The following is a 20,893-nucleotide window of genomic DNA, read 5'->3' as shown; positions in this document are numbered from 1 at the left end:
AATATGTAGAATAGTAATGAAAACACCCAGTGTCCACATTTTGTTCTCTCAATAAATTTCCCGCTTAGAAAGAACCAAGTCTTCTTAAAGAAATGTCTGGTTCTAAGTCAGGGTACAGGAAACATACAAAATAAGGTTGGTACATCTAGTCCTGCTCCGAAACAAGAAATCTACGAGAGACTATTGGGTTTGTGGCAAAAGGATATAGGAGAAACTTGAAGAGGCTCCCAGTTGTCAAAGATGGAATATTTTGTTCAAAAAGTATAATTACAATAGTAGATTGAAACATATCAACTATGTTTAAATCCATGTGTTGATATGATACTTTAAAAAAGCCCCAAACCACCTACCTGATCATATGTGGGAGATGATAAACAACTCATTATTCTGAAAATTAGAACATTAGTAAGTAAACAAAAAGAATAAATAATTTATCCTGATTTTTTGTTCAAATAATTATCACAGGGTACTCAAAAAGTTGATCTGGAAAACTGCTTCTTTCAGGAGAGTACCAGCTAATACATGCAAAATGTAGGATAGAATTAGCATACCACTAGTTTGTAACCCCTAACAAATTCTAGACTAAGCATAACCATCAACAGGTACTAAACCCATTAGCTAAAATGGGGAAGTCTAACATTAAGAGCTTCTCAAACTTTACTGTGCATATAAACCACTTGAGGATATTAAATTCTAGAACCTGATTCAGTAGTTCTGGAGTTGAGCCTGAGATTCTGCATTTAAAACAAGCTACCGCATGGTGCCAATACTGCTGGTCAGAGGGCCATTCTAAGAAAGAGAAGAGCAGCCCCTAGTATCCGGGAGCTGGCCTGGTACTATCAGCTGGGCTTTGTTGTTCTCTTGTTGAATGTAAACAATTTCACAGAAAACATCAGACAGGTTTACTCTGTGACCATGATGGATCAAGACAAAAACAAGCCTACTGTGTAATCACATCTAAACACAAAAAATGAACACTGTCCAAACCACAACATCCCTATCTTGGCTATTATAAGTGGCGCTGCTTCTTTACAAATTGTAGCCTTAGGCTCTATTCAGTCTTTCCTCCTGCCCGATAAGACTTACTAAAATGCCCAATCCCTCATGCTTTCTGACAGCATCTAATCCAGAGCAAAGCCCCAATTCCTTAAGCCTTCCCTAAAATCACCAAGCATAAGCCCAAGTCCTATAACAAGTCCTTTCTAACACTCTCTGAGATGTCCCATGGTTCCTCTGGTGTGCATTCTCTTCATTACAACATGTAATAAACACATCTTGTTCAACTACAGATGTGTTCTGGTGGTCTTTGCCGGAGTAGCAATTCAGTAGTGTGATGGATCAGGCTGACAGGTGAGTCACTAAACAGTATGTGCTTCCTGATGTGATGCTATAGAGATTCATAGCAAGCAAGTAATCTCTTTTTTTTTTTTTTGCGGTACGCGGGCCTCTTACTGTTGTGGCCTCTCCCGTTGAGCAGCACAGGCTCCAGACGCGCAGGCTCAGCGGCCATGGCTCACGGGCCCAGCTGCCCCGCAGCATGTGGGATCTTCCCGGACCCGGGCACGAACCCGCGTCCCCTGCATCGGCAGGCGGACTCTCAACCACTGTGCCACCAGGGAAGCCCCAAGCAAGTAATCTTGCCAAAAAAGATGAACGCTGATCTGATTAAACCTCTAGATTTAACCATCAGTTTACAAGAAATACAGAAGTTAGAGGAGCATTTTAAGCAACCATATTTAATTCAACCATGAGACAATTTGCCTTTTTTTTCCAACAAATAAGTGACAAGAAAAATAGAAGATGGAAGGGGAACATATAGATGAAAAGAAACTCAATAGTCATATCCACCAATTGTAATGTGTAGCCCTTATTTGGGTCCTAATTTGTACAAACTACTACACAAACTAATAATGATAATGACAAAAAGACAATTGGGGCTATTTGAACAGAGCCTAGCTCTCTGATAATATTAAAAAAGATTATTAATATTTTTAGGTTTCATTATGACAATGGTCATTTTTCAAAACATTTACAAATAAAATGATATGCTGTCTAGGATTTGCTTTAACATAATTCAGTCATAGTGAGGAGTGTAGAAGGGTATACATAAAAACATTGGCCATATTTGATAATCATCATAATTTGCTAATTTTAAGGGTATATGACAATTCTTTTTATTATTCTCCCTATGTTTAATATGTTTAAAACGTTACATAGTAAACAATTTAAAAAATTATTTTTTACCATTTAATTCAATAGAGCTTTTTTTTTTTTTTTTTTTTTTTGCGGTACGCAGGCCTCTCACTGTTGTGGCCTCCCCCACTGCGGAGCACCAGGCTCCGGACGCGCAGGCTCAGCAGCCATGGCTCACGGGCCCAGCCGCTCCGCGGCATGTGGGATCTTCCCGGACCTGGGCACGAACCCGTGTCCCCTGCATGGCAGGCGGACTCTCAACCACTGCACCACCAGGGAAGCCCCAATAGAGCATTTTTGAAAGAAGAAAGTTAAATAGAGAGAAATTAAGGACCACAGCTCAAAATGGCTACATATTCTACAGAAATAAACAGTAATGAATTTTAAAGAGTCTTTCCCATTACTGAAATTGCTTTCAGAACTATTTTTTGAGAGGTGTTAGAATATTCACCTGTTTCTTTTCTCTTTTTTTGTAATCACTAACAGATATGTCAACTGCAAGTGAAAAGGAATAAGGAATATTATTATGTAGACTCGGGTGATGGTCATCAGAGAAAAATTCAATTTAAATGTTTGAGTCTTAGAAAGAAGGCAACATATCATTTGGGCAATTACCTGGATCTGTAGCAGACATCAGTGAACCAAAAAACAAACAGTCAGTGAAATGAAAGTCTCCATTTTTCAGCTGGTCAGCATATACCATGGCCTTCACAAAGCCATACATAATTAACCTGTTGAAGAGAAAAATATGATCTTCAAACATCAACATAGCTGACATTCTAATGGGCTTCCTGAATAAGCATGAGGCACAAATTACCACTATTCTGCCTATTTGTAGCCATGCTAGTTCTCAGTACACTGTACCAAATATCACAGTTTATTCACCTGGCAAAAGGTAAAAGAACATTTTATAGTGTACTTCAGTGAAAACAAATCTCAAGGATATAAAAAATAATCTGTGAAATATGGCATAGCAAATCATACCCACAAATATAGTGGCTGGGTTGACATCTGTAAATGGATTGCTTTTCAGTTTTACTGTTTTGTCTGCTAGGGTGTCTGCAAAGGGTTCAAGTTTCAAGTCTGTCACTGTGATGAGAAGGATACTGGCCACTCACAGGGCACTCAGTCAACCAGTTACTTTACAATAGATGAGTCTCTACTACTGGTGGTGTCAGGACACTTCCACACCAGGTAGAGAAAACACTGTTAGGTTTAGAGCACCTGTAACTTCAACACACAGTTGAAAATGAATCTTGAAATGGTTACATTTTGATCTTGCAAAGAAAGCCATTCTTTTCATGAGATTATGTTTACCAAACCCATGGAATGCAAATTATCTGTTTTGGTCATCATTTGCCACCCTATAGCTTTTAAATTGTATTTAATTAACTGATTTTTCTAAATCCTAGTGGAGGAAAAACAAAAATTGGTGAACTGGACCACGGTAGAATCACTGAAAGTGACTGTAAGAGTCCTTAGAAACCACTGACTCTCAGACCAATAGACTGTTGCTTAGATATTCACACGTTTTTAAATTAGTTTCTTGAAAAATGTTGTAGGGTTGTGAGCATGACTAAAAAGACTAGAAATCAGATATTCGAAATTTTAATGACAATGAGAATGTGGATATTTCAAATTCTCTTATGAAAAATTTCTCTATGAGAGAATATTTCAGACACACATGCATTTAAATCCAGTTTCTACCACTTACTAGTTATGTGATTTTAGGGCATTACTAAAACCTTCTGAGGTAGGGAAAAGAATTATGGTTAGTCTACAGAGCTGCTTTAAGGATTATCTGAGGTAATATAAATTTGGGTTTTGACACATAGTAAATTCTCAATGAGATTATGACTGCTAATAGTAATTATCAAAATAGGTAATATTCACTTTCTATATCTATTTCTTCACATGTTTTAACTCATTTCATCCACACATTGATCCTACAAGGTAGGTACTAATTGCATTTTACAGATGAGAAAACTGAATACTGTGTGATCAAGTAACTTGCTCAAGGTGACACAGCTATTAAATTGTGGAACCCAGACTTGAACTGAGAAATTTGACTCCAGATCCCGGGCTTTTAATTCCTACATCATATTGCCTACATGAACAGTTCCATATTGTACATTATATGTTACCTCATACAGTATACTCTTAACTAGTCCATAAGGTGGTTGTTCTATATAGGACAAAGGTGCAGCAACGGAGTATCCCCAAGAACTTGGAGATACTACTACCCATGAGTTGAACTATTAAGACAACCACATGGGTTCGAGCAGAGACCCAATATTGCTGTGAAGTGTGTGGATTCTAGCAGGGGAGGCTGAAGCTTAACTAGGCTGCAAGTGTTAACGTATCTGAGAAAGCCTGTGTCATGTGACACAGCAATTGTTTCTGGGAAGAGGCCTCAATCATGGCAGCTCACCTACACTTATCTTGGGGAGGGCATTCTGCTGGTTATCAGGGTATGCAGCCTCTGGACAGGTTAAGAGTAGAGTCATTCAGCTTGTTCATTCAATAGATATTTATTACTGAACCCCTACTATTGTCAGGCTCTGTGCTAGGTGTTTAGAATACATCAGTGAACAAGACAAAGATCCCTGTCCTTATGGAGCATGTCGTTTATAGCAAGGCAGATGGCAATAAATATAATCATAGATTTTAATTATATATGTTATCCGCATCACCCTCTGAATTAGAATCTGCATGTCTGATGAACACTGAGACTTTCTGGACAGTCACAACATTACCAGGGAAATGCTCTCCGAGAGTCATCCCTTCAGCCTCACCTGGTGTTAACCTGACTTCACCACAGGTCTTTCTCATTTGAGCTACACTTCCAATATGGAGCATGGATAGGCTCTGGAATCAGTATCAACTTTATGACCTATGACTATATTTCTGAATTCTATACCCATTAGTTAATTTTACAAGTTAGGAATCTGAGCCTCAGAATTAAAATGACTTGCCCCATATTGCCCTACAGAAGCCATTAGATTGGGTAAGATAAAAAAAATATATGCATGCATATATATTACCCAGGCTTGGGAAGATTACTTGGAAACTAGAAACCTCATGTACTATTGATGAAAATAAAATTAAAGTCTTTATAAAAGCCAATTTGACAATTTATTTTAAAAGTATTAAATTTTTTATATACTGTAGCTTATTAAATGATTTTCTATAAATTTTTGCCAAGAAATTAATCTGAATACACACCAGAAGTTATTTAGTTTATTTCAGATTATTACTATTCATGAGTGAAAAATTCAAAGCAATCTAAATGTCCAGTGAATAAATTACAGAACACACATATAACGAACTAATATGCAACTATTAATACTATATACAAGAGTGTATATTAGGCATAGAAAAGTAAATTGATAAAGCAAATTATAAAGTGGTAATATATAATAATTTCTAATTTTATAAAAATTGAATATATTTAAGCACACATATAAACAGAAAAAGGTCAGAAGCATATAGTCTGGGATGTTAATAGTGGTTATAAAATGACATGTGACTATTTTCTTTTTTCCTATTCTGCATTTTTCAGTTCTTTCTAAATAACAGTCATAATAAAAAAATAACAATGTACATTAGTGAGTGCTATTATGTGACATGACATTCATTATGTCATTTAATCTTCATAATACTTGAGTTAGGTACTATACTTATTCCTTTTTACAAAGGTGAAAATCAGGATTCAGAGAGGTTAAGTAAGTTGCCTAAGGTCACAGAAGTTAGCTTGTGACAGAGCTGGATTTGAACCCAGGCAGTTGGATGCCAGAACCTGCATACACAACCACCATTCTATAGAGATTCGGAATTGTTTTGAAATCAAGAGAAACACATGTGCATGTACACACACACACACACGCATGCACACACATATACACATACCTCTATACACACAGTTTGTTTTTTTAAAAAAAGAAAGTAAATGATTTGTTTACTCCAAATCAACCCCTGGACACAAAATAACTATAATTCCAATATCTTCCTTGAGATAATACCTTAAAAAGCAAGAAAAACAGAAAAAGCCCAGTGCAGTATGAGCTCAGTATGATCATTTTGTTATTATTACCAATAACAATGGTCATTGTCACTGATAATTATAATGTCAATAATTAGTGTGTATCTATTATGTGCCAGGCACTTTTTTTTAATAACTAGCTATTGTTATTGTTGCTACATTATTGTAACTAACTAATTATAACTGTATTAACTGGGAGGATAAATAAATGAACCCATTAGCAACCACCACATTCTCACAGGGTGGTGTGTTCTATCAGCACTTCACAGAAACTATTTCAGATGGCTCAGGATACAGGAAAGATGTGGTCTGATTGGGAGAGGGAAGCCGGTGAATTCCAGTGCACGCAATGCTGTGAAGATGGTGGACCCAAGTGAGATGTCCTTCTGGGGTCAGCCTGTGCTTAGGGACAGCCCAGGTCACAGGGATGGGCAGAAGCAGAACTGCCATATAAAAAGCAAAATTGCTGATAACATTGATCTCAACAAATATCCACTTAGTGCTATTCTTTAAAAAGCAGAGTGCTTATGCTACAGAGGATACAAAGGCGCAAATCCATGACCCGTCTTCAAAGAGTAGAGTTTCACAGGATGGCAGTCATGTCACTTATAGAAGGCATTGGGTAAAAGAGAATTTGAAGAAATGTCCTACACAATGCTCCACATACTCACTTTATTGAGTGTTTGTGACACACGTACTGATTTTAAATTTCATGAGCTTGTTTCACACTATTAAAGTTCCACACCTAAAGGCATGTTGCAAAAATGTTTCAAAACAAAAAGTTCCAGAAGGCTCAATTGCTTGGATGATTTTTAAGTATGCCATCTTAGTCTCTCTCAGTATTTTTTAAAAAGAATACATCTTTTTTAAAAATAGTCTTGATCAAGCTATGAATAGATCTACTGGAAAAGGCAGTTTTTTTGAATTGCTAGAGATACGCAAGGGGAATTGCTGTCAGTTTGGAAACAGCTGTGTGGACCAGGCCTGTTAACTGTCAGAAGAGCCACATTCCTGCCTGTGAAAGCTTGTGAAACAGACCATTACATGGACCTCACTCTGCAGTGGGAAAGTCCAGCACCAACAGGCTCTGATAGCAAAACAAAGATTATAATCTGCACCTAAATTTCTGATTTCTATACTCAAACATTTCCTCTGGATAAGCATCTTTATTTATTTGTTCACATTTTACGGATAGTTTCAATCTCACAGTTTCTCTTTTTTTCTGGGGCATGCATTCAAGAGCATACCCCACTAGAGAAGTCATAAATTCTTTTTTTTTTTTTTTGGCAGTATGCGGGCCTCTCACTGCTGCGGCCCCTCCCGTCGCGGAGCACAGGCTCTGGACGCGCAGGCCCAGCGGCCATGGCTCACGTGCCCAGCCGCTCCCCGGCATGCGGGATCCTCCCGGACAGGGGCACGAACCCGCGTCCCCTGCATCGGCAGGCGGACTCCCAACCACTGCACCACCAGGGAAGCCCCATAAATTCTTTTTCTTTACAGCTTTACTGAGATACAATTCGCATATAACATTGTGTCAGTTTAAGGTATACAATATGATGATTTGATATATGTATGTATTGCAAAATGATTACCACAATAAGGTTAGTTAGCATATCCATCACCCCACAGTTATAATATTTTTGTATGTGGCGAGAACTTTTAAGACCTACTCTCTTAGCAACTTTCAAATATACAAGATAGCATAATTAACGATAGTCACCATGATATACATTACATCCCCAGTCATCTTATAACTGGAAGTTTGCACCCTTTGACCATCTTCACTCACTTCTCCCACCTCCCCCTTGCCCCCTGCCCCTGGCAGCCACCTATCTTCTCTCTGTTTCCATGAGAGAACTCATAATTTATTAATGTTGGGGTGGATGGAATTGGGAAGGTCTTCTAGCCAAATTCATTTACTCATGCATTCATTAATTTGCTCATTAACTCATTCATTCAACAAATAAGTACCAGCAGACATAATTCCTCCGCTCAGGGAGCTTATATTTTATTGGGGAGCCAGATGTTTACTAGCTAATTTATAATTTATTATTTTAACAGTATTGTGGTTAAGTCCTATGGAGAGAAGTACAGATTGCACATGTCCACACTTATATTAGCTGGGAACAATAAAGGGGGACTTTATATTATAAGAAAGATTACACGTTCAACTTGAGAAATGTTGAGATTGAGAAGCTGGTGAGCCTGTTGGGTATTCAGAGTTGGGTGTGAATGAAAATGTGAAGAGAACATAAAGTGGACGAGGGCCCACGATTGATGCCTGGGAACTCCAGCATTTGAAGATGAGGTAGAGGTGATGAGGAAAAGAGGATACAAAGAATTGGTCAACAGAGACATGAGTGGAAATCTGGTAGAGTGTCACAAGAGTCAAGAGAAGAGTGTTTCCAGAAGGAGGGTATGATACATAGGATTGAATGTTGCCAAACGAGCCCTTTCATTTAGTGTCATTAGGAATGTGGGAGCTAAAGCGAGATTAGAATGGGTTGAAGAGCCCATGGAAAAAATGAGGAAATTGAGACAGGCAACATACCCATCCTTTTGGGATGTCTGGCTATGAGGGAAATCAGGTCTGTCTCCAGAAGGGGGCTTAGAGTGAGGCTTGAGTTGATCTTAAAGATGTGGGGAAGAAGCTGTGAAGAAGCTCACATCTCATGGGTGCTCACAAACAGGAGTTAAAAAATAAGAATTCTGCTTTGTCAAGAGTAGTGGCATGAGACGGTGAGTCTGATTTTAGGTGAAACTATATGGGCCTTAAAGGGTCTGTAGGATCATTTGCTCCTAGGTATCAAAGAAATGATTCTCCTCTTTTGTCACTGTTTCTCAGTTTGTGTGTGGGTGTGTGTGTGTATACACACACACACATATGTTAATATATATATAAACTCATACATATATATGATAGTAAATTCTCTATATATTTATATATATAGTATTTAATATCATAAAAGCCTTTACTAAGGCTTATGAGAAATGCAAAGATAAGTCAGGCATGATTTCCATCCTCAGGAGGGAGAGACAAGTCACCTACAAAAGCAGAATACATGATAGAAATTGTTACGTGTCCTAGGTGAGTTGCAGATCAAATGCACTGAGTTCACAGAGGAGAAGCAGCTCTCTTGGGGACTCAGGAAAGGCTTTGAGAGGAAGGTGGCATATTTGATGAATTTGAAATATACACTCAAGTAAGGAGACTGCCAGCAATATCCCATCTATATGTGAGATGCCCAAACTACTGATTTTCTTCCCCTAGAATGCAAAACTGTTCCTCCTGAAGGTGGTTTCTTCTTGGATCAATAAAAATACAATGGCCAAAAAATGAAACCTCTCCTTTAGCAATCCAGGAAACCATCTGCCATCTGCCACCCACTGCAGAGATGGCGGGGAAAAGCTTGTCCTGACTGAACTGTGACTCTATTTATGGCCTTTATCTCAGCACCCAGAGTGGGCTGCTCGGCCCCAAGAAGCCCACGAAGCCTGTGGGTCCTGCTGTAGCTGAGTCAGGTGCTAAGATTTCATACACTAGATGGTCCCTTGGCCCATTCTAGTTTTCCCACCAGTCCCAAGACTTTGTTCCTTCTGTTTTAGTGAAAGCTGAGGAGAGGAGGGTGAAGGAATCAACTGGGTGGCTTGTGGGCATGTTAAAAGAAAATAGGGGATCGGGTGAAGCCCCACTCCGCTTTGTTATGGTGACAAGTGAGCTCCTGTCCAGTTCCTCTATCAGATTATCTTGTACCAGCAACTAGGAAGAGTGCAGACTGCCTGCCCTTAATCCTCTTTCCTCTGAAAGGGGTAGAGGGAGAGAGGATTAGAGGAAGGGAAAGGTTGTATCCAACTTTTCTGTCCCTAAGTGGAAAGAGGAGGCTGGTTAGGGAAGGGGGTGGGGGTAGGAGGAAGAGGAGAGATGAGGGGAGGGTTCACTGTCAGGGGCATAAATGCGTGTGTCAGGGCTGGGAAATTCTATGCCGGAACATTTGACCGCTCAAAAACTTTGTTTGCGACGGCCATCAGCAAGACAACTGTACCCCCATGGCTTCTACTCTCCTACTTTCTTCTTGGCTGCCAACCCCATGGAACTTTAATTCTTTTCAAGGCGCTGAACCGTCATTGGGTAGGTGGCTCTCTGGCCCTGAGATTTTAAGGAATAAAAGTATTAGGAATAAAAATGGGGGAAGGAGGAAGGCAATGAACATATGAACATTTGAATTCCTACTCTGTACAGCTCCCATGTGAGTGCATTTTCTATATTTTTTAAATCTTCACACACACACACACACACACACACCACACACACACACACACCATACACACACACACCACACACACACACACCAGTTGGGCAGCCGTCAGGAATCTTATATTACAGACAAGGAAATCCAGCTAAGGATAGAAATGAGATTTAAATGTATGTTCCTTTCTACTTTTCAGTATAGGACACTGTGTAGAAAATTTAAGATATCTTTGCCTTGGCTTCCCAAATTTTAAAAGTCAATTACTATATTCTTTGTTTCTGAAAGAATGTTTTTGGCATGATACATAATGGGACCAGCTTTTTAAGGGTTAGGAATGCCTTGAAGACCTTGCTTTTCGGCATCAAATTTGGCTGTAAGGGGGTTTGGAAAGCACCATACCTTCCATGATTTTCCCTTTAAGTCAGTTCTATATCAGGCTTCCTGTGGGCCTAGAAGAAAACATGGTCACCATGTCTTTTCAAGAATGGAAAGGGTGCAGAGAGGAGGTTGTGATGAAATACACTGTTTTTTAACCATGGCTGGGGTCTGAGGCTTTGCGACCTTGGGATCCTTGGAACAAAGTTAAGTGAGTCCATTTTTCCACATACTCTACTGCTCACTTGCCTGTCAACTTGTCACTTTCTTGGACCTCCCCAGAGGCCCTATAGCAACCTACATAGTTGCCTGCAGGGAAACAAGCTTCCCTCCTGTTAAGTGCTTCATAGTTCTTGGAGGAAATGTGATATAAATCCCAAGCATGAATTTGGAATGAGCAGAAGTCACAATGCTGAAATGCAGTAAGAAGTTGAGATCTACTGAAAGGTGAACTAGACACAGGTGAGAACTTAACCAGGCATCCTAATTGTGTGTCTACTCAGATCCACTTTCTGGGAGTATGCTGGCTCATCCAGGGGTGAAACAGGATTGCTTTTGAGAAGACTGAGAGGAACAATGAAGGCAGTGTGGGAGTCAGTCACACTCACTAAAGGCATCAGGTACCCTAAATGACAACCTCCCTTGCAGTTTGTCAGCCTACGCCAGCAGCCAGGGATGCGTGGCCCTTACAGTGCTCTGAGTCATCTCAGCTCTCTCTACAACCTGGGCACCCTGCCTTCTCCTTTCAGAAAACCATGCCTAATACTTACTGGATATAATCACTGCTCTCTTGCTGCCATTCCTCTTTCAACTTGTATCCCCACTGTCCGCCCTTTGATGTGGTTAACAAACCTCTCTTCTTTATTTCATCCAGATCCTACATTCCACTCATGCATTCTTTGTGTGCCTATCTTACCTGACTAATTTGAAGAAAGACAGCACATCTGGACTGTTCTGCCTTCTTCCCTCTCTGTTCCTATCTCCATTCTATGCACATATTACCCGGCCTTGCTAGACACTAAAGGTTACAAAGATGAATCTGATACGGCTTCTGCCCTCTAGGAGCTAATAGCTCCTAGAGAAGGGACAAGCTAAGTGTGTAAATAACTGGACTGCTAAGTGAAAAATAACAAGTTTGGTAAGAAAGCTAAAGGGAGAGCTCAGGGGAGGAAAGGAGGACTATGGTCTGGGGGAAGAAAGCACTGGAGGTGCATATTTCTTGAAGGACCAATGGGGTCAGACACGAGTTGTAGTCATGTAAAGGGGTGGTCACTAAGGAAAAGTTAACATGGGCCACCAAAGCAAGTGGGTGGCAACACATGAGGTGTGGACAATGAAAGTTGGGTAATTTAGTGTGATGGATTCTTCCACTATGAATTACTACATAGTCTAATTCAACGGTTCTCAAATTTTGGTGCATATTAGAATCACATAGGGAGCTTTGAAAATCATGATGCCCAGGCTACATCCCAGACCAAGTATATCAGAATCTCTGTAGGTGGGACACAGGCATTAGTATTTTTTAAGTTCTTCCACTGCTCCACTATGCAGCCAGATCTAGAACAAGTGTTCTAGATCACATCATGTCTCTAGTGTCCAGACCAATCACCTAAGGATCAGCCAGTAGAGTGTGGCCTGCCATTCTGCCTTTCTGATGAGCTCCCAGGTGCTGATACTGCTGGTCCCATGTCACACTTTGAGTAGGAGACCCTACATGAGGATGCTGCTAACTAAGCAAAATCACCGAGACACTTGTATACATTCTGGCTCTAATGGTAAACTCTAGGCAGCACTTTGAATTCACACATGGAGCTTGCCTGAGATGCAATTAATACAGGTTCACATACAGATAAGCACCTAATACTTACTACCCACTGCATGGTGACTTGGTCTCCCTGCTGATCTGTGGATGAGTGAAGAGGCTTACTGAATAACATATGAAGGTTCAAGGTACTGTTACCTCTCAGTTCCGACCTGGAGCTCTTTGTAGAATAAAATTTAAAAAGAGGTGGGGAAGAGGGAGTGAAAGAATGTCTCTCCCAGTAAAATGTGAAATTGAACAGACTTCCATTATGCCTTTGATTTACAACTCCGCGGAGACTTCTGTCCTAGGTACAGAGACCCACCCTTCACTGACACAGGGAAAGAGCTGGGTGACTGCTTTGGTCTCATCACATCTGAGGCTGGTCACTGCAAAGTTTTACTGAGTCTTCAAAAGTGATAAAGGGTATCTTCAAGCTTTTCTTTTTAAATTTTTCTTTTTTTTTTACTCTTAGCAGAAATTTGCATGTCTGTTAAAGGAATACTATGCCTGTTAAATAAAAAAACCCATTTCTTTGCTTTGGGCTGAACTATATCAGCTCGGAAGCTCTGATTGGCAGTGCAAATACGTGTATGTACGTGTGTGTGCATGTGTAATGCACACATGCACACACACATATATGTATACACATATATACATATAATCTTTGATTAATAACAAATGAGCTTGTACAAAATATCTCTAACTATGAAATTCATCCCGGCTAAAGCAGCAAGAGAGGAGCCTGCTGCCCTGTATAGTTAGGCCCTTAACCACTACTTTTCATCTTTAAAAACACATGCATGACTGTTGCCTCACTTGCTCTCCCCCCTCCTGGGAGGTGGATAAAGTCAAGCTCCATTATTCTACTTTCACAGATGAGGTAACTGTCCCAAGGAGCTTAGCAGCCTATTACCACCTCACAGCATTTGCTCCACCATTTTTCCTCAGATGTGAAACTGAAACACTTTGGAACCAGTTGTTTAGATCTGGGGAAAAAAAAAAAAAAGACTTAAAAAATTATTCAACTCAGAATCCCTATTTAAAAATATAAAAACCATGACTCACCTAGGTTAGTGGCTTGGTCAAAGTCACACTGAACTCGGCTGGTAGAGGAGCCAGGACTGGAACGCCAGTTTTCTCCTAAAGAGGTTTTACCAGAACTGGCAGATACCACAGATGCTCTGCTGCCTAGGATTTCAGCAAAGGGAATAGAACCTGTGATTTGAATATAATTTGCCTAATCTATTATTCCCAGAAAACTTCTCATCCCTTTTCATATCCCCTAAAGCATATTTATGTTCTTCAGCTGTACCATTTGGAACCCTAAAGCCAACTGCTGGTTGCAACAGAATGTAAATAACCAGAAAATGCAACTCTCTGGATTTTCCCCAATCAGATGAATTTTCCAGCAAGTAGCAAGCTCATAAATAATGTAGATGTTTAAAACATATTTAGCCCAAAGTAGGATGTTACACTATTCACTGTTTGACTGATGGCTTTAAAATATATTATCATTATTGGTGACAAGATAGAATGAACAATACATCTTGTGAGTGACGAAAATCAAACATTAATTCCTTGCCCTGATTCTTCTTTTCCAACCATGTCAATATATTTTTGAAAACTTTTTGATCTAGAATGGAGAGTTTCCAATGGTCTGTTTTGCTTCTGGTGCATGTAATACAACTTCTTACTTGAAATTCCTTTGTAGTTGTAAAGTGAATTTCTTTTGGAATATTTCAAATCAATTATCAGAGCCCAGAGACAGATTGTTCTCATGGGCTTCTCTACTAATAACAGAGTTTACCAACTAATCAAATATAGAAAAAAAATCACCCAAATGATTTAGAGAACAAGAAAACAATAAAATACTTAGTGCCATAAAGAAATTATGTATTCCCCTATAGATCCCGAGCCTTGAGATCACTATTGCTGTTCCCCATCAACCCAGCAACACAAGCATTTAAAAAAAAGGCCATTTGGTTTGTTAAATCTTGTTACTCCCAAGTGTCCCTGTCAGAATATTAAATGACCAGACTCCAGGGCTAGATCTACCTGGGGCCAGCCTGACCAACCTATAGGAACATTTCTGACAATTACCCACCTATCTGGTCTACACAGCACCAGACAACTGATATAACTACTCTTCATCTATGTCCCTACTTATTGTCTACTAACCCCCATCCTACCCGACATACAGACTGCTTTACACTATTAGGCACTGAACTGAAATGTAGACAGTTGGGCGTGTCCCCATGTGATTTGAATTGAATGGGCTTTTAATTCAGCTTTAAGACAGACATGGTGGTATGAACCATCTGCAGAGGACTCACCCAGGTAAATGGGCCAATAGTTAATGATTTAATTTCTTAACTCTATACCTCTGAAGAACAAAGCACCTGTTATTATCAAGCATAATTTCATCTTTAAAAACTCAACATATCAATAGAAGGAGTAAATGCTTTCTTCTTTATAGAAAATGAGGCTCAGAGGGAGAGGTAAGAATCAAGTTTATTTATTAAGCCATACAGTACATTTTTAATTGAGTGCCTACTATCTACCCAGAACCCTGCTAGCTGCTAGGCATAAAATGGAAAAAAAAGATAATGAGGAGTCTACTCAGGTATGTAGAGAAGTAAACGGATTGTTAAAGTCTGTTATGGTAGATGCCTCTGCTGCTTTCTAGCTCTTTGACTTTAGGCAACTTGTCTATCTCATCCTTTCCTCAGTTTCCTTGTCCATAAAATGGGTATAATAATAGTCCTCCTTTTGTACAATATTATTACCAGAGAACCACTACTGAATGACCCAAGGGCTTATTTAGTTATTCCAGCTCTTACTTTTGTTGAGAAACACAAAAGGCCATTTAGCCTATGAGACCACCTCCCTCAAAGAATCAACAAATTGAGAAAGGCTCAGATTTGGAGTTATCAAGAGAAGCCTTTAATAGGTTGTTTTCAACGTAGAAACATACATTTTCATCGAATTTCATTATGGACATTTGCCAAGACCTCACTGGCAAAGAGGTTACTCCTTTAAATGATTCTTCAACCAGATCTAGTGTCGTCAGCACAGCACACAACTGAGAGACCACCTCCCCGACCCCACCGCATCCAATTTTGGGCCCCCCTGAAAAAAACAGGCAAGTGACCAAGCAGAAGATGGTGAAGAGAAGCTTGCCAGGAGGTCACGAATAGCTTAATAGGTTTATTCAGCCACATAATGAAAACATTCAAACAAACATCACAAAATTCCCAAAGCTAGTGACGTGACAAGAGAAGATGATAAGACAGATCTATGGCAAAAGAAGTAGCGGAGGGGAAAGATATCTGTATCGATGAAAGTATATTTGTGCAGACCTTGAGACATACTAATTCCACTGTATTCAAAATCGGTCTGATCTCAGCTAAAATATTTTCTTATTCAAAACACCCCATTGGAAAATGGCTCTTAAGATACTGAGGGGTTAGAGACATGTTAGATGGGCAGGAGATGTAGAGCTGGGTTTGCCACCTGAGAGAAGGCCAAGAAGCAACATGGTACCCAGAGTTTAGAATTGGAGGGTGGTCATTGGAAGGGAGAAAGAGAATTTAATCCATGTTCCTCCAGACAACCAGGACATTACAAAGAGTCAGATCAGCCTATTGAAGAACTGTCCACAGTGTGGTAGGAATCCACTCTGGTGGGAAGCAGTGAGTTTCCTTCCCTGGAGGAATTTAAGCATCCCTTAAGTATTCTACAAAAAGGATGCTGGCTTATTATATGAAAAGGATACAGGTGTACTTGAGGGAGTGAATTTAGGGGGTGGAGCTAAATAAATTTTAAGGTGATTTCAAACTCTAAAATTTCATGATTTTATAAAGATCTGAAGAATAAAATAAAAGCAAAGACCAAGAGAGGAAGATGGGAAACTTCATAATTGACAATACTTTCCAGCATTCAGTCAGTTATCAAAGTAAAAATAAAGACAGATTTGACAGGACCTAAAGTCTGGCACCAGGAACTGATTTCATTAACCAGCACTCTTTTCCTAACTTGACAGTAGCTCCTTCACAAATGCTTATTTTGGAATAGAATGCAAACAGATGAAGTTATCCTTGCCTGTGTCAAATACCTCAACCTTCCCAGGAGATGGGAGGAGACATTCACAAAACTCATTGAATTCCCCAAGACTGGGGAACAACTCATTTTTATTTCCCAGATGACACTGAACAGGATGTCTAGCAGCCTCTCTACCTTATCTAATACCCAGGTTCCAGTTCTGGCTTCTAGGAGGACCTGTAGGCACCTCAAACTCACTAGCTTTGAGTCTGAACATAGGATCTTCTCCAGAACCCTGGGGTTACTCCAGTGACTTTTTTCTTTTTCTTTTTTCTTCAGCAAAGGCAGCAACTCCTACCCAGAAGACTGGAGGTCATCTTAGACGTATCTCCACCTCCTCCCCATGCCCCTCCCTGTAGGCAATCTATCACTAAACTGCTCTTTTGCCTCTTGAGTTGGTTTCAAATACCTCTGTCTACCCTAGGCCACATCTCCTCCAGATATTTCTATGCTTGCTGAAACTGTCTCCCTGTATCCCTTCACTTCCCACCAATGTGTAGCCAGAATCATTGTAAAACACAAATCTGACCATATAGCTCCATGTTCAAAGCCTTTTCGTGACTTCCCATTGCTCTTAGATTAAATGCCAGAATACTTGTGGTGGCTATTCCTTTCCAGGTCCATTCTCCATCCTTTCCACCCTGCTCTGTGCTCCAGGAGGCTGACGTGTATGAGCTCTATCAGTGAGCTCTCCTATCCTCTGGATTTTGGTTCGATTTGACCAACAGGTCAAAGGGGTGAAGGGACACTGGCAGGAGGTCAGAGTGGCAGACAAGCATAAGGTTGGGGTATTTATTCTTTATGCTTTCAGTTCTCTCCCTTCAGGGTCTATATGTGCTCTTTGTCCTTCAATAAAGGTCACACCTAAATTCAGTTGGTCCTGTCCACACAGATCTCTTCAGGTTCTAATACCTCTCCATCACTTCCCCCCTCAGATAATTGTGCCCCAATATTACCAGCCCTGGGAAACCAGACTACCCCTTATGTCTTTTCTCTGCCCCGCCCACATCTTTTAAATAGTCCTCAAACATCACTCTTTCAGTGAAACTATTCTGGACCCTCCTGCAAGAGTCAGATCTGCCTAATAGAAGCTTTTGTCATGCCTTCTCTTCTTCACAGCACTCACCATAGAATTAAATGATTAATTGTATAATAGACTGTCTATTATCTGTCTTTCCTGCTAGAATGAGGGTAAGGACCATCCTGTATTAGCCATCCCCAAATCCCTAGGACACTTACACATAGGTGCTCAATAATTATTTATCAAATAAGAAGGTTGGTGAGAGTGGGGAAGAGGGATAGGTGGAGAGGAAGGCCAAGGCAGGAATGAAGGAGCCCCAGTCAGACTGACCAGAGCCATCACAAACCAAAAACTTCCACACTACAAGGCCAAGAAGTGAGGGCAGCATTGACTGTCCTCTAATCGTCATAGAAAATTTGGGGGAGGTACGACATCAAAAAATTGTTTGGCAGGATACTTTTCACAAGGAGATTGTCAAAGAGAATATCTTCAGTTAAATGTGTTTTCAAAATGTGAGGTTTATACCCCAAAGAGTAAGTCATTTTCTGTTACTGCACACAAAGCCACCACATAGCAACTTGGCTGGAGTTGACATAGGTGTTGCTTTGAGTTATTTTCAAAAGAGAAATGGTGTTTTTCCTTCAAGACTCAAATATCAATATTTTTCAGAAAACAAAAAACCCACATACTTAATTTCTTATTAAGCATTGCTTGTTAATTATCAGTTCATATCAAAGAAGAGATTAGGGCTTCCCTGGTGGCGCAGTGGTTGGGGGTCCGCCTGCGGATGCAGGGGACACGGGTTCGTGCCCCGGTCCGGGAAGATCCCACATGCCGCGGAGCGGCTGGGCCCGTGAGCCACGGCCGCTGAGCCTGTGTGTCCGGAGCCTGTGCTCCGTAACGGGAGAGGCCACAGCAGTGAGAGGCCCGTGTACCGCAAAAAAAAAAAAAAAAAAAAGAAGAGATTAATTGAAGTGTCTCATTCCAGGCTCCTGCCAAGTAGTGAAGAGTGGCCACAGTTAGCCCTGGAGCCTATGCTGAACTCTGGCAAGTTTCTCCTGTTACGTGGCTGTGAGAGGAGAAAGGACACTCAGAAGAAGCATCATCAGAGAGCACAAGGTCGAGGTTAGGAAATCAGTCCAGCATGCGGTTGTCAGCTCAAAGGGTGATGGACAAAGGCTGAGGCGAAACGAAACAAAACAAAATCAAACAAACAAAACCAAGCAAGATGATGACCAAGGGAGAGATGGTACGTGAGGCAATGTGCAGCAGGCAGAGGGAGAAAAAGGAGAGATAATTACAGAGTGGAAGTGGAGGAGGTTGCTAAAGCCCTTTATGTGGCTCTTTTGCTGTTGGCTTGGATGTCTGGGAGATCTATGGGGAGCAACAGCCATGTTTTCTCCAACCACAACTGGTGGGACCCGGGATGGGGCAAAGGAGGACGAGCAAGAGGATGACGGAGAGAGGACTGCAATGAACCACAACCTTCAGCTGCTTTACCGCCTGTAGCTCCTTGAGCTTAATAAGCCTCTTCTGGTGCCTCCCATGGTGGGTGAACATGGTGGAGCCCCTTTCCAGAACATCAAAGTTGTCTTTACACTAACCATCACCTTGTACAGATATCAATGCTTCTTAATCTGTAATGCACAGATCAATCACTTAGGGACCTAGTTAAAATGCAGATTCTGATTCAGTAGGTCTCAAGTGGGGCCTGAGATTCTGAATTCTAATGCATTCATATTTGAATACAGGTGATATGAATACTGCTGGTCAATGGACCACACTTAAGGAGCAAGGTCCCAAACTACACACATGATAGGCATTTTCCAGTGAGTGGCACTATCTCAGCATGGCATCTCTATTTCATTCCTCACCTACCACAGAGACTGTAATCTGGCTGCTGAGAGGCAGTCGAATGCCTTGAAAATTGTTAGGATTAGTGGCTAACAGTAGAAGATCACACATAAAAATTCAGACTATGAGCTTCTCTTGGAAGATAAGAAGATCGAGCAACGTTGGACCATGTTTCCCTCATGGAAGCAACCCATTGGAACTGAGCGGTGGCTGCCTGCTTCCCTACCTGACCACAGTCTGAGCTACTCTTACATCTAGCTGGCTTCAATCTTTACATCCCCTACTGCATCCCCCTCTGCATTTGTGTCTGTGAATTCTGCTATATTAGTCTGAACTGAGATGCACCCCGTATTTTGAAAGAGGATTTTGCTTCCAGTCAAGTCTTTTTAGTTATCAACACATTTCTCCATTTTAGAAAGCTATATCCCTGGTATTAAGGATGCAGACAAGTTCAGAAAGAACACGTTTTCTATGGCAAGGTGGCCTTATCCACTTGCAGATAAAGACAGAAAAATGATTAGTTGAATAAACAGTGGCGGGGTTAGTAGGTCCACATGTCGCAATGTGGATGTAACATTCTCAAGGGGTAAGAATTAAGCAGCTAATCATGTTCAGTGATGACTGGAGGATCCAGATGGTGATGGAAAGTTCAAGCCACAGAAGTTGAACATCAAATAGGTTATGGGGAGTTAAACAGGGGAGAAGAGAATGACTGAAGCTAAGAAGAAGGAAACAAAAGCGCAGTCCAGCTAAGCCATTTCTTAGGAATTGGCAAGTTTACAAGCCTCTGACTTGAAAACATTAAGAACAAAAAAGAAACATTCAGAGAGAACAATATAAAGCTGAAATAACTCCTTTTTGCTCCTTGCCATCTTGGGATGTGCAAGCTCGCCTACTGGTTTGATTTGCACTGTTTACTTACATTTTTCTGTTCTTCTCACATATTTCTCTCTCCCACATATACACACATATTTGAGAAGAAACTCAGGGGAAAATGTTTTCCTTGCATAATGCTTTCTTGTTTTTGTTGAAATGGTATCCAACAGAGTGCTTGCAGAGTGAACGTTTCTGCCCCTGCTAGGGAATCAAGAGCTTTGAATGAAAAGCACAGGCAGCAAAGTGCCAGTGAGACTGGATCAGGCTCAGTTACGTCCCTGCTGTACCAGCACCCCTCACCTGGAGCTGAACCCCTCATGGGGTGAAATGCCTGGGCTCCACTCCTTCCCAGCCCATTCCCACTTACCACCTGGACA

The 20,893-nt window shown here is 40.7% G+C and overlaps 1 protein-coding gene across 7 annotated transcripts in view; it reads right to left on the bottom strand.

The window, feature by feature from the left end:
* The window catches only part of SLC9A9 (solute carrier family 9 member A9), a 667,550-nt gene that overhangs the window by 383,030 nt on the left and 263,627 nt on the right, over positions 1–20,893 (bottom strand). For all 7 annotated transcript variants that reach the window (XM_029215042.1, XM_029215041.1, XM_029215045.1 and 4 more), the window contains one exon: positions 2,809–2,924. In XM_029215042.1, the coding sequence (XP_029070875.1) occupies positions 2,809–2,924 (116 nt within the window). The remainder of the gene's footprint in view (positions 1–2,808; positions 2,925–20,893) is intronic.

The sequence above is a fragment of the Monodon monoceros genome, unplaced genomic scaffold, assembly GCF_005190385.1.
Source record: "Monodon monoceros isolate NGI ecotype Baffin Bay Population unplaced genomic scaffold, NGI_Narwhal_1 Super_Scaffold_11, whole genome shotgun sequence".
Taxonomy (NCBI): Eukaryota; Metazoa; Chordata; class Mammalia; order Artiodactyla; family Monodontidae; genus Monodon; species Monodon monoceros.
Note: the sequence above shows the minus strand (reverse complement) of the source record. Positions and strands in the feature narration are given on the sequence as shown.